At 41.3% G+C, this 15,286-nt stretch overlaps 1 protein-coding gene across 5 annotated transcripts in view; it reads right to left on the bottom strand.

Annotated features, from left to right (window-relative positions):
• The window catches only part of LOC145416121 (peptidyl-tRNA hydrolase 2, mitochondrial-like), a 76,180-nt gene that overhangs the window by 12,923 nt on the left and 47,971 nt on the right, over positions 1–15,286 (bottom strand). For 3 of the 5 annotated variants that reach the window (XM_080285214.1, XM_080285220.1, XM_080285222.1), the window contains one exon: positions 10,499–10,588. The exons of the other annotated variants lie outside the window; for them this stretch is intronic. In XM_080285214.1, coding sequence (XP_080141340.1) covers positions 10,499–10,588 — 90 coding nt within the window. The remainder of the gene's footprint in view (positions 1–10,498; positions 10,589–15,286) is intronic. 5 annotated transcript variants of the gene reach the window in all.

Raw genomic sequence — 15,286 nt, 5'->3', positions numbered from 1 at the left:
TAGCCTTTGTGTGCGGCTCATACTTGGTCAGTCTCCTGCCATGGAAGCTTGCCCATCAAAAAAAAAAAAAAAAAAAAAAAAAAAAAAAAAAAAGTAGTTAATATAAATATAAATATGAGAGAGAGGGGGGGGGGGAAGCACGTGTGTGGCGGCGATGTGGCAACAGAGCTAGTGGTGTGAGGTCGTAGAAGGCCCCACCCAAACCGCCTTCATAAAACAGAAAGCCTATAGGCTGAATTCTCATGAGTTTAAGAGACTTTCTAACACCTTTTCAACAGAGATGTATTATCCCCTTCTAGTCTGATGACATATATTTTATTTTGTTCGTGCTGCCACTCAGTGATCTTATTCAACTTCAAATGGACCACTAGCTGTGATGGGGTTCATGAATGCTATTTCTAATCCCTCCAGTTTGAAACTTCTCTCCCTAGTTGAATTAAGTAGCCCAGATATCATATAAATTTGCCAGATAACAGAAAATGTGTCACTAGAGTGAAAGGGTTACTGGCAAATCTTATATTCTCTTATCTGTTATTAATGTCTTTTTATAATGGTGCAGTTTGAGTAAATGAAAAACCGACCATAATCTCATCAAAGCCTCATTCAACAGTTGCCCCAAGCCTAATGGCAGTATAATAAGGTAGACTGGGATGGATTTAAAAATAATCTAGCTGATACTCTACGGCAGGCTTTCTTCCCCACTGACATCACTTCTACCCAGACCCACATTAACTTAAAACAAGTTGGTATGGAACTGTTCATACCCCATCAACAATTTTCTAAAAAATCAAACTCCCAAAATGGTTCAACTGCAAATGTGCCGAAGCAACTACCCAAATGCCTTTAGCATATAATTCTTGCTTAAACTAAAACTACCGCATCCTTCCATTAATTTAAAACTGCCAGAAACCATGCAAAAGCAGTAATAAATCTCACCAAATAAAACTTCCTTTACAACCAAGCATCCAAACTATTAAATAATACCAAGGACAAAAGAATAGTCTGGTCAACTCTCAGTTCTTTCAATTGTAACATGAACATGTCATCACCCATTCCCCCACTAACATGTTCATGTGGAAACACTGCAAATGACCTCTGTGGGAAAGCTAACATTCGTCTCAGTACATCTGCCAGAAAGTCTACTTTAGAGGATGTCAATCAGAACATTCCGGTACTATCACATGACTCCCAAAACTGCTCTATTAAAGATACAGACTAGATACATAAAATCTATCACAGACAATTTGGCCTGGGAGGAAGGTAGAGTCCCGGAGGATTGGAAGTCAGGTATAATTATTCCCTTGTACAAAGGAAAAGGGGAAAAAGAAGTGTGTGGTAATCATAGGGGCATTTGTCTTCTTAGTATAATAGGAAAAGTGTATGGTAGGATACTTATTGACAGAGTTAGAGAAAGAACAGAGAAATTAGTTGGAGAAGAACAGGGAGGCTTTAGGAAGGGAAGAGGCTGTGTAGATCAGATATTCATTCTTAGATCTTTAGTGGAAAAGTTTCTAGAGAAGGGAAAGAAGTTGTATGCGGCTTTCATGGATTTGGAGAAAGCATATGACAGGGTGGATAGACAAGGATTGTGGAAAGTGTTAAGAATATATGGAGTAGATGGGAAGTTGTTGAATGCTGTGAAGAGTATGTACGATGGTGCGAAGGCTGCAGTGCATGTGGATGGTGAACTAAGTGAATTTTTCTCTTTGAAAGTTGGGTTGAAACAAGGATGTGTCATGTCTCCATGGTTGTTCAATCTGCACATGGATGGGGTAATAAAAGAGGTACAAGGTAGGGTAGTGGATGTTGGAGTGGCCCTGGTGAGAGAGGATAGTGTTTGGAAACTCCCTGTACTGTTGTTTGCAGATGATACTGTGTTGTTGAGTGAAGACGAAGGGGAGCTGGCTTGGTGGATGAGTTTGGGAGAGTGTGTAACAAACGGAATCTAAAGGTGAATGTAGGGAAGAGTAAAGTGATGGTCTTTAAGAAAGGTGAAGTCAGTGAATGTACAGCGAGGTTGGATGGTGAGGAATTGGAAAATGTGAGTACATTTAAGTACTTGGGTAGTGTGATGAGTAAGGATGGAGGTTTGGAGGGTGAAGTGCTTGAAAGGGTACAGCAGGGAAGAAAGGTTGCTGGTTCTTTGAAAGCAGTGATAAGAAATAGGGAAGTGAGCATGGAAGTGAAAAAGTTACTACATGACAGTATTGTGATACCAACTCTAACGTATGGAAGTGAAGCTTGGACGTTGTTGGAAGGACACAAGTCAAGAGTGAGAGCAGTGGAAATGAGTTTTTTAAGAGGAGCCTGTGGAGTCACATGGAGAGACAGGCTGACGAATGAGGATATAAAGGAGCGTTGTGGTGTGGATGTGGATGTGATAGGAAGCGTTATGAGGAACACACTGAGGTGGTTTGGCCATGTGGAGAGGATGGTGAAACACTGAAAAAGAGAGTGTATGTGAGTGAGGTGGAGGGGGGAAGAGGGAGGGGGAGGCTGAGGATGAGATGGAGGAATGGGGTGGAGAGGTATATGAGAGAGGGGGGTGTGAGTTGGGAGCAGGGCAGTGAAATGGCAGGGGACAGGGCAACTTGGAGGTGATTTGTTTTGTGGCCACCCCAAACGGGATTGAGGCGTCTGGCAATAGATAGATAGATAGACAATTTACTAACCAACAAAGCTTCAGGTCCAGATGAAATTCCTCCAATGGTTTTGAAAATGTGTTCCCCAGAACTTGCTCCTGTTCTAGCTAAATTATTTAGACTATGCATATGTGCTTTTTCATTCCCTTATTCTTGGAAGGAAGCCAACATCCATCCAGCTCCAAAGAAAGGAAGTTCCTCTGATCCCTCTGGTTACAGACCCACAGTTACCACATCTTCTCTTGGTAAACTATTTGAGACTGTTATTAATATGCATGTTGTTAAACATCTTGAATCCATCAACTTCAACAGGGATGTACAATATAGATTTTGCCACGAAAGATTCACTGCTGATATATTCAATCTCATTACTCATACAATCCATCAATCAACTGACCAACATGGAAAAACCCATGCAACAGCCCTTTTGACAGTGTTTGGCACCGTTCCCTGCTATTCACTCCCTTGCTATAGCCTATCACCTTCTCTTCCACTGATCTTATATCTCAGCATCAGAAAGATAGGGGTAAACATAGATGATGTATATTCCAATTTCCATTCAATTAATGTCAATGTGCCACAAGGATCAGTCCTGGCTACAACCCTGCTCCTCATGAGCATTAATGATCTTTTGTCTGTCACCCATAATCTTATTCACTCATATGCAGATTACTCAATGCTTCTTAGTTCCTTTACACATAACCAAACATTCACAAAGTTTCACATCTCTAAGTCCTAATTCAGCACAGCAATTTAAATCAAGATTTATGAGATCACTGAATGGGGATAAAATTACACTGTCTCACTTACTGCTAGGAAAACCAAACATATCCAATTTACTAATTGGCAGGTACTGCCCGATTCCTATATTACTTTCAATGCAACCAATATTTCCACCTCTAAAAAGTATTTAAATTCTTAGTTTTTCACTTAACAGTACCTTCAGTTGGACCTTTCACTTTACATCACTTGCTAAAACTGCTGCAAAGAAATTTGGATTATTATACAGAATCCACAACTTCCTCGCTGAGGTGCAATTAGTTATAAATTACTAGTCACGTGAGCCTTCAGCTCAAATACTGCTCACCCATGTACAGTGGATGTGGAGAGGCTGCACTAAAACACGTGGACAAGATTCAGAACAAAGGTATAAGAATAATTAATAACCCTGCAATTACACATGAACTGCCTCCTTGACAAGTAAGATTGAGTGTTACCTCCCTTGTATTATTTTACACAGACTTTTATGGAAATGCTCAGACGAAGCTGCATCGTTTGTGCCACCTCTCCACACCTTCCCCGAAGTTATACGGGCATCTGGTTGCACCCATGACTTACAGAACCTCTGTCTATGAGAATTCCTTTATTCCCTTAACTGCTTCTCCTTTGAACTTGCTCCCCCAGATTAGTTTCCCCCAAACTTCAACTACCAGCAGTTCAAGTCCAATTGTTACAGATTTTTCATGAATGGAAGACACCTGTAATCTGGTGCATGGATTTCCCCCCCCCCCCTTCCTCTGTTCATCTGTTAATTAAAAAAAAAAAAAAAAAAAAAAGTGAATACTGTATTAATATGCCATACGAAGAAAAAATATGGTAAGGAAGAAGTGCCAGAAAGCTTAATGAGTATACAGGTCACTGTCATACACTGATCTCTATACAGTAAAGTTTATTACATTCTGACTTGTACTCACTCCTTTCAAAACATCTGACATTCTCCTTTTCCAAATTCATCCTGCTAATCCTATCTATCTATCTATTGTCAGACGCCACAATCCCGCAAGGGGCGGCCATTTGACTTTGAGTTATTTGTTTTATAGGGAGGGGCACTAATCCTCCACCAACCCACTTGTTGACACGTAGGGAGCACGTATGGTTTGGTTATATGGTTACCACCCAGCGTAGTAAATGGTTTCTTGGCTTACAGGAAACCATTTGGCTTGCCACTCAATGTAATGCCACTGTAAAGGAAAGAAAAGCAAGAAGAAGTGACAGGACAGATGGGAGAAATATGAAGAAAGGAGGGCAGACACAGAAAAAGAATGATAAAGGCTATGGAAGAAGTAGGCAGCTCTACATCAAGTGAGTGGCTAATCATTTTCAGCTTACATGAGATATCTCATAGTGAATGGATTAGTAGTCTACATTAACTCACCCATTCTCATGATTTCTACTGAATTTTCTCAGGGGAGATCTTTCGTGCTGACGGGATTAAAATCCTTTATACAAGGTCAGTAAAAAAAGACACCAAACTTTTAAAATAGCTAGCTAATGAGCTGGCATAGTGTGATCATGATGGGGGCACTGTGTAGTGGTGACTTTGAGCTTTAGTCAAACACTGGCTGCATCACGTCATGTCACTAAGTTATCAAGGTACAAGTACACATACATGACAGAACATGTGTTGGCGATTTGTTGCACGATGAACAGTGAAAGATCTTTAAGTGCAACAATGCCTGAAGTGTGTTTCAAACTGTGAAAAACTTTTACATGGGTGTATGGCCATGATGCTGAAACAAACGGCAGTCATAGCAGTGAGATGGAACTAACCCCAACTAAAAAAAGGACGTTAGAGTCTCTCCAACGTGAAGGCAATGTTATCCTTTTTTACTGGTACAACATCGTTCATCATGAGCTTGTTACATGGTCAGACACCCAATAAAGAGTTTTACTTGGACCCACTGGAGCATTTGTGTGAGGCAGTGCGAAGGAAGAGGCCTGATGCATGGACAAACAAAACCTGGATGCTGCACCATGACAATGCACCTGCTCACATATCGCTCCTTATCTGTGACTTTTTGGTGAAGCACAATAATAATAATAAAAATAATCTGGCCTTTTGTTTCTCAAAAGCGCCAGTTCTTCCTTCTGGGAATTCACTAGCACTCGACACACATACATTATTTTTACAATTACAAGAATTGTGACATTTCTTGTATATAATACAAGCTACATCATATATACATGAAAGTGGCAATAATTAAACCCTATAATCATCCGTCATAGTACCTCTCTCCAGGTCATAGCATTTTGAAAAAAGAAAGGCTTTCAGCTGTCTCTTAAAGGATTCAACAGCAGAGAGTTGTCTTATGGACAATGGCAATTTGTTATATAATCTAGGGGCTCTATATGCAAAAGAACGATCAGAGAAAGATGACTGGTGAATGGCTCCTGGCTCAGCAAGACGCAAGTAATCATCTTCACTGCGTAACATCACACCCGGGCGTGCCGACGGGAGTTTTAACAATTCAGCAAGATACTTCGGTTCACCAAACTTAAGAACCTTGAATGTAATAAGACACAGTTCAAATTCAATTCTAGCCTTTAATGGTAACCAATGCAACTCAATCAGAAATGGGGTAGTTGAGGTTCTTGGGGGGAGACCAAAGATAAGCCGTGCCGCCCTGTTCAACACAGACTGAACTTTTGTTAGTATATTATTTGGAAGACCAACCCACAGTGAATTACAATAATCAACACGAGACAAGACCACTGCATGGACCAATGTTAAGAGGCACTGTCTATTCAGGAATCTTCTCACAGAGTACAGATTTCTGATATGCAAGTTACACCCTCTTACAACCTGATTAATATAGTCTTTGTAATTTAACTTAGAATTAAAATAAACACCCAGATTTCGAACAGAACTGACTGAATGCAGCTGTGACACGCCAATGTTCAAAGCCAGGGCAATGTCAGTGTCATCACCCCTTCTATTTCCTCTGATGATGATGATCTCAGTTTTACCATCATTCAGCTTAAGTTTCCTCTTAGCCATCCAAATCTTAATATCAGACATTAGAGATTCAAACTTTGTCTTAGTATCATTGATATCTGACATCTTAAGATAGAGCTGGGTGTCATCAGCATAAAAATGATAGGACACATCATGAGCATCAAGTAGAGACGATAAATTACTTGTGTAGATAGTAAATAGAATTGGACCCAAAACTGATCCTTGAGAGACTCCAAATAGAAGAGGAGCAGAATCAGAGCTAGCGTAATCAACAACCACTCTCTGAGATCTGTCCGACAGATACGACTTAAGGAGCAAAGGGGCACTATCACGAACGCCATAAAAATACAGATCATCCAACAATAGTTTATGATCTACTATATCAAAAGCTGCAGACAGATCCAAAAAAACTAGGAGAGAGGACATCCCACTACACGTGTTTGCCACCAAGTCACTCTGAATCCTTGTTAGTGCAGTTTCAGTTGAATAGTATTTTCTGTATGCTGATTGAACAACAGGAACAACTCTGTTGTGTTCCAGTAGTGGTAAGAGTTGATTGAGTATGGCCCTCTCAATAATCTTGGATAAAAAAAGACAGGTTAGAGACAGGACAATAATTTGTCATGCTCTCGACATCAAGGCCAGGTTTCTTAATTAGGGGCCTAAGCAAAGCACGTTTCTCAGACTGCACAAAATTACTTTCTAAGAAGCATCTATTTATTATGTTGCAGATAAAGTCTGCAGCATGCTCATACACATCAGGCAGTTGTGACATGTTACATGGATCGAGTGAGCAAAATGTTTTATTAAGTTCTCTGATGTAACATTTGACTTTGTTTACATCCAGCGGATGAAATGTTGAAAGCAAATAATCCCTGGTGCACCGTGGCTGGAAGTCAACTGAGTACACTTCACTAGGAGAACTGCTGTCTAAATCACTTCTTATGCGAGATATCTTACTTGTAAAAAATGAAGCAAAATCAGAAGCCAATTGCGCATCAGATACAGTAGTTGGTTTAACAATTACATTCCTCCAACCAACCAAATTGTTCACAACTGCAGACAGTTTTTTTTTATCACCACCACATGAATCAACTTTATTTTGATAATACCTAGCCTTTTGGGCTTTTACAGTGTGAAAAACTGCTCTTCTCGCAAAAACATAACGCAAACGAGTTACTTAGTCCGCTGCAAGCACCACCCACATTCTGCCCTTCTACGTTGTCTACACAAAGAATTAATGGATGGACCATACCACGGAGAATTATCACGTACAATGATGGTTTTTACTACCTCAAGACAATAATGGTCAAAAATTGACCTAAGCTCATTGTTGTAAATATCAACCAATTCACCAGAAGAAAGACTTGAAGAATCGATGGAGTTTAAACGTTGATCAATTTCAAAACACATCAGCTGGCAGTCAACAAGACGAATATCATCCTCCAGCTGCACTACTTCCTGGATTTGGCTCCTTCAGACTTTTTTTTTTTTTTTTTTTTTTTCCCCTATCTATCTATCTATCTATTGCCAGACGCCTCAATCCCATACAGGGTGGCCACAAACAAATCGCCTCCATGTCGCCCTATCCCCCGCCATTTCACTGCCCTGCTCCCAACTCACACACCCCTCTCTCATATAACTCTCCACCCCATCCCTCCATCTCATCCTCAGCCTCCCCCTCCCTCTCTCCCCCTCCACATCACTCACATACACTCTCCTCATCAGTCTCTCACCCTCCATCCTCTCCACATGGCCAAACCACCTCAGTGTGTTCCTCCTAAAGCTTCCTATCACATCCACATCCACACCACAATGCTCCTTTATATCCTCATTTGTCAACCTGTCTCTCCATGTGACTCCACAGGCTCCTCTTAAATAACTCATTTCCACTGCTCTCACTCTTGACTTGTGTCCTTCCAGCAATGTCCAAGCTTCATTTCCATACGTTAGAGTTGGTATCACAGTACTGTCATGTAGTAACTTTTTCACTTCCATGCTCACTCCCCTGTTTCTTATCACTGCTTTCAAGGAACCAGCAACCTTTCTTCCTTGTTGTACCCTTTCAAGCACTTCACCCTCCAAACCTCCATCCTTACTCATCACACTACCCAAGTACTTAAACATACTCAAATTTTCCATTTCCTCACCATCCAACCTCATTGTACATTCACTGACTTCACCTCTCTCAAAGACCATCACTTTATTCTTCCCTACATTCACCTTTAGATTCCGTTTCTTACACACACTCCCAAACTCATCCACCAAGCCTTGCAGCTCCCCTTCGTCTTCACTCAACAACACAGTATCATCTGCAAACAACAGTACAGGGAGTTTCCAAACACTGCCCTCTCTCACCAGGGCCACTCCAACATCCACTGCCCTACCTTGTACCTCTTTTATTACCCCATCCATGTACAGATTGAACAACTATGGAGACATGACACATCCCTGTTTCAACCCAACTTTCAAAGAGAAAAATTCACTCAGTTCACCATCCACACGCACTGCAGCCTAAGCACCATCATACATACTCTTCACAGCATTCAACAACTTCCCATCTACTCCATATGTTCTTAATACTTTCCACAATCCTCGTCTATCCACGCTGTCATATGCTTTCTCCATATCCATGAATGCCACATACAACTTCTTTCCCTTCTCTAGAAACTTTTCCACTAAAGATCTAAGAATGAATATCTGATATACACAACCTCGTCCCATCCTAAAGCCTCCCTGTTCATCTCCAAGTAATTCCTCTGTTCTTTCTCTAACTCTGTCAATAAGTATCCTACCATACACTTTTCCTATTACACTAAGAAGACAAATGCCCGTATGATTACCACACACTTCTTTATCCCCTTTTCCTTTGTACAAGGGAATAATTATACCTGATTTACAATCCTCCGGGACTCTACCTTCCTCCCAGGCCAATCTGCACATCTTCCACATCCATTCTACTACTATCTCTCCCCCATGCTTCAGCATTTCACCACACACTCCATCAATTCCTGGGGCTTTCCCCAATTTGACTTTCATCATTGCTCCCACAGCTTCTATCCTACTGATTTCTTCCTGTCTTCTCACCTCCCTCCTTCTCCCAGCCATTCCCCAGCCACTTATACTCGCATTACTTCCATCCTCTGTGTTCAACAATTCCTTAAAGTGTTCTCTGTATCTGCTCACTTCTTCTCCCTTCTCCACTAGTAATCTACCATTTTTATCTTTCACTCCCCTGCTAACTTCACTGCCACCCTCTTACTCTCTTCACCTCTTTCCAGAACATTTTCTTACAGTCCCTCCACTTTACACTCAAATTCCTTCCAAATTCCTCATCCACTCTCTTCTTACTCTCTCTTACTACTCTTTTCATCTCTCTCTTCCTTTCTACATATAACTCTCTCTTCCGCCTCTCAACTTCTTCCACGCCCCTATTTCTCATCCATTCATTGTATGCTTTCTTTTTTTGTGCCACAGCCTGTTTCACCTCTTCATTCCACCACGCTGTTCCTTGCACCCCCCCTCCGTCTTCTCTTCATCCCACACACCACATCACATGCTGCACATATTTCTTCTGTGAATATCCTGCACACACCTTCCACGTCCCCCATCTGCTCCAATTCATATTTACCCAATCGTTTCTAAACTTCTCTCTTATACTCTGCCTTTTTCTCATCCTCTTGTAACCTCTCCACTCTCCTTGCAACTACTGAAATTCACCCTGAAAAGTTGCCGATTTCTGACAATAGGGTAGATAGAAGAAAATTCACCGAGTGCACTAAATTTACATTCACTCAAGCATGTTCCTTGATGACTAGGTGACGTAGCATGATGTGACTAATGTTAAAGTTCAAAATTGCCACTAAACAGCACTCCCATCATGATAATGCTGCGCTGGTTAGTTAGTGCACTATTTAAAAAGTTCAGTTTCTTTTTTAAAAGACCTTGTATTCTCCATAACAAAACCATTCAAGCATAGAGTAGCGTACATGTACTTTGCACCAGCACTTCTACAGCACTTAAGTAACCAAGTTCTGCCAATTTCCTGTTGAATTCTGTGCAATGTAAGCAAGAAGGAACAGGAGGGAAAAGAACTGCAAAAAAGTCTTGCTAGTATTACCTTTGGTTGCCCATTCATTTCCCAGGCCCTAAGCAATGTCTTGTTCTTCTGCTGCAACTGCTTGTAAGCTTTTAAAGTTGCATGTGAACACTGAAATAGGAAGTCAAAATAATCGTAAACAAATAACATGTATGAATATGAATTATCATACAGCAACACAGCAACATTATCAACATCCCACGCCATTTCCCACTAACACATGGGTTGACAGATCCAAATATAGAACATGAAAACAAAAGTAAAACTATTACAAGTGCCCAACAAAATGAATCATGCTTTCATTCATCAATCATTCAAACTGAGCTCTCAAAATCTAGAGCTGCACCTCCTAGGCTTAAGGTTCACACACACAAATGTACAAACCATTCCTCTGACTGGAAAAAAAAAAAAAAATGCAACCCTTGACATGTGCATCTCTATATCTACTTCATTCATCCTGGCATAAGTCTGTGGAGTGTTGCAGAAAAGTTGTATGGAAGGATTATTGTAGAAAGGGGATCCATCAGCAGGCCTGGTGAGTCATGAACAGGTTGGCTTTACAAGTGGCAAAGGATGTGAGGATTAAATGTGCAATGAAACAGGGAGAGGAGAAGATTGTGAGAAGAACTATATGGTATTTATGGCATTTATGTGCCTGGAAAATAAATGCATACATCATGTAAAGCAGACAGGGATTTGAAAGACTTCCATATGTATAATCTGGATGGTAAGATGCTGAATACCAATAAAATTTTTAAATAGTAGTGAAGCCTACACAAGGGTTGGTGAGCATATGAGTTGTCTGAGATAAATGTTGGCATGAGATGTCCCCATGGCCATTTAAATATATATATATATGTATTGTGTATATATATATGTATATATATAGACAGACAGATATAGATATATAGATATAGATATACATACATACAGTAATCCCTGTACTTTCCGGACGCCCACTTTCCGGACATCCCCACTTACCGGATATTGTAAGCCTGGACCTTTGGAACCCAAAAATGGCCAAAAAAAAGAAAAAATCCCAAAAACATGAAAATTTTTTTCCCACCCGTAATTTGAAATTGCCACGCAGCGCCGAACAGCTGTTATACCACGGACTCTCACCCCTTCCTTCCTCCCACCTCGCCCCTCCCCTGTCAGGGTTGCCATTTGGCATTTTTCATTACCAAATGTGGGCCAATTTGGTCATGAAATATTCGTTTGGTAATGAATCAGAGTAATGTATTACCAAATGGATTTTTCACATGTATGGGGATACACAGGATGGATGTGGTGGATTGTCTGCTCTCTCTGATTAATCTGCTAATGTACATTGCGTGAAAATAATCAACATGCTGTTAATTATAAGAGTGATTACATGTATTTCCACTTGTATATATAATTAGTGAAGAATAAATGTTAGCTTTACGAATTTGGTAATGAAGAGTTAAATTTGGAAATGAAAACTGAGGAGTTTGGTAATGTGGCTGTTGCAATCTGGCAACTCTGTTTCCGCCTCACCAAGCTTATCATAATGGAAGCCACACGTGCTCATTTTTTTGTGAATAAACAGTGAATAAACTGCAATACCTCGCCACTAGACCACATAGGAATTTACAGTGTTATGCAGTATTAAGAAATTAGAATTTAGAGTGCAAAGGATTAACTATGGAGTGCAAACCTGGCAGTTGAAACTGGCCTGATGCAATTAACAATGTGCGGTGTTAAACAGTTATAACTCACAGTGCAAAGAATTACTGTAAGTGCAGCACAACACTGGATTACTGTACGTGCTTCAAGAGCATTTTCACCACTGCCAAAACCTTACAAAAGGCGGCCACAAACGTGCTGTAAGTACCCTAGATGAGGTAGAGTCACTTCTAATTCCTCATTCTTTGGTTCCTTTTCATGTATATCATGCTTTATGTCCATTATTGGTTTGAATAGGGTCTTAAATAGGTTTAAATAGGTGCTATGCATGTCTGGTAAGGAGCTATTTAGGTGGCTTTCAAAGTTAGGCTGGGTTAGGGTCCATAAGTACCAGTCCAGGAGGCAGGGGCCCACTATCCGGACAGGACCACTTTCCGGACATGCCTTTGGCTCTATTACATCGCATAGTGGAGGGATTACTGAATATGTACATATATGGAGCCTCTGTGTACAGTGGTAAAGTGTGCGTTTTCATACACTGAAGAATGAGGGTTTGCGCCCCGCCAGGGTAATAAACATTGGGAGCGTTCTTCTGGCCATGTACTGCATTGTACAAGGGGTGCTGTGGCTGAACCAGTGTTGCATACTATAAAGTATGCTTGCACCCAGTCAGCTTGCGCGGGCTGATTACACTTGGTTCACAGACTACACACACATCCAAAGCCACTCCAACACAACAATTAAACTTACAAGCACTTCTCACCCTACATACAATTTCTACTAGACAGCCTAAGCCACTTGGTAAAGATACATTGGCTGTATTGTCCCCACTTCGGTAGGGATAGGCCAGTCCTCCGGTGGACACTCAAATGGCTGATGACGTGACATGACATATATATATATATATATATATATATATATATACAGTACCCTCGTGTCCAACACGGTAATATTGTCATGCATGGGTCACGTGTTGGACCAAAAACATGTTGGACTAACAATAGAGCTTATGGGGAAAAATGAATTATGTCAGCAACCCTAGGAAAAGTCACCCTAAATACCTACCATATACTTATACATATATTGGTACTATTGCAATTATAATAAATGGTACTGTGCTATGAATGATAACTAACCTTTTAGGATAGTGTTGGTGGGCTTGCTGGGAATGGAAGGTGGTATCCAAGGCTGTAGGTAGTCCTACTGGGTCCCCGGAGGATGGCTGCTGGCGTCACTAGCGGGTAATGGCTGTTGCTCCTCCTCAACCTCCCTCATAAATCCTTCAAAATCACACTCAGAATCACTATCTTTGTCCACAGCCATGGAAGGTCCTGCTTCTGCCTGTCCTACCACTCTGTAATCCTCGGCAAAGGGCATGCTTCTCACGCTGTTACCAGAGCCCTGTCTCGTGACTGTGGAAAGTGATCGCTGTCGCTGACTCGGTAGAGAATAAGGAGAAGCAACTTTGTTTATAAACTGGTACACACGCCGATGAGAAGGGTTTCAAAACAATTGATATTTACCGTATTCTAAAATATTAATATGTATTCAGTGTCAGGCTAAATGTTCAATGCTGCAGTACGATACATTCTCTGTCGAGTCGCCTGGGTTTTGGTCACACTGTTTTGCCCATCCAGATGAATTCCAAATGCCCGTGGTATCATCGGCAATTTTACCACGTTGCCGTTCCGATTTACCATCGTATCCTCGGCAAACCTGGTATGAAGTGCCGTGTGATAGCCTTCGGCTGCCAGGATCTTGTCTTGGTTTTTTATTATGGTCCTCATGTTGGCTTCATTCATGTCGTAGGCCTTGGCAATGTCAACTTTCCTCTCCCCTTTCTTTTTCCTCTCGATGCTTTCTAGCTTGGTGGCCTGAGGGAGGTGCCGACGCTTCTTGGGGTTCTCAGAAGGCTTCCTAGGTATCGTGAGCAGGGTAAAATTCAGTAACAAGGGCAGAAAATGCAGCAAGAAAAAAGCACCTTCCAATGCGAATTATGCGACTGAGTGGCGCTGTGGCGGGAGAAATTTAAACAAAACATCACGTGACAGCAGAAGCGTTTTTAATTGGGCGGCATCACGATCACGTCACGATAGTGGGCGGGGAAGGCTACTTGATCAGAAGTTTTCATTGGCTATCATCATCATGGGAATGTCCAGTATGACCGTGTTGGACTGCGGGTGATCGTGCTAGAGGTGAACTCTGCGGACTTCGTCCACTTCTCGGAGCTCTGTGCGTTTTATGCTAACACACTCGTGTTGCAGTAATTAGGGCTCTCCGTGCTGGACGTGAATCGTGCTGGACTAACGCGTGTTGGACGCGAGGGTACTATATATATATAAAATGTGTGTGTGTGTGTGTGTGTGTGTGTGTAGATGGAGAGATAGAAAGACAGATACAGATAGACAGACAGTTTTACAGAGAGAGGGAGAAAGAGAGGGAGGGGTAGACCGAGGATGAGGTGGAGGGATGGAGTTGAGAGGTATATGAGGGAGGGGGGGGTGAGTTGGGGGGAGGGGAGTCAAATGGTGGGTGACAGAGTGACTTGGAGGCGTTTTGTCTGCGGCCACCCTTTGCAGGATTAGGGCGTCGGGCAACAGATAGATAGATAGATAGATATTATTTATATATTACATACATAATGTTACATGCAAACTGTGAAATCACTCACGTAATGAAATACTTAGTCAATTTGTGAAATGAGTTTAAACTGGGATTGGTTAAATTAGGTTAGGTTAATTAAGGCTATGGTTAGGTTAAGCTGGGTTAATCTAGGTTAAGTTTAGATTAGGTTAGTTAGGTTAGGTTAGGCTAATTTAGATGAATGCTTAACATAGCATTCTTCTAAATAAACCTAACCTACCCTAATCTAAACTTAACCTAGCCTAGCCTAATCTAAACTTAACCTAGATTATCCCAGCCTAACCTAACCTCAGCCTAAATTGACCCAGCTTAGGTCTAAATTATCCTAACCTAAATTAATCCATCCCAATTTACACTCATTTCATGAACTGACTAGGCATTTCATGAAATGAATGATTTCACAGTGTGCCTGTAACATACATACATATCATTTCGTTTCATTTATAAAGGGTCCAACATGCTTCCACGTGTCGGCTTACATCTCCATGCTGCTCAATCTCTGGCAGCCTCCTTATTCAG

The sequence above is a fragment of the Coenobita brevimanus genome, chromosome 13 (genome assembly GCF_032717465.1).
Source record: "Coenobita brevimanus isolate Jiangsu-jjx chromosome 13, ASM3271746v2, whole genome shotgun sequence".
NCBI classification, from domain to species: Eukaryota; Metazoa; Arthropoda; class Malacostraca; order Decapoda; family Coenobitidae; genus Coenobita; species Coenobita brevimanus.
This window is presented reverse-complemented; position numbering and strand designations above follow the sequence as displayed.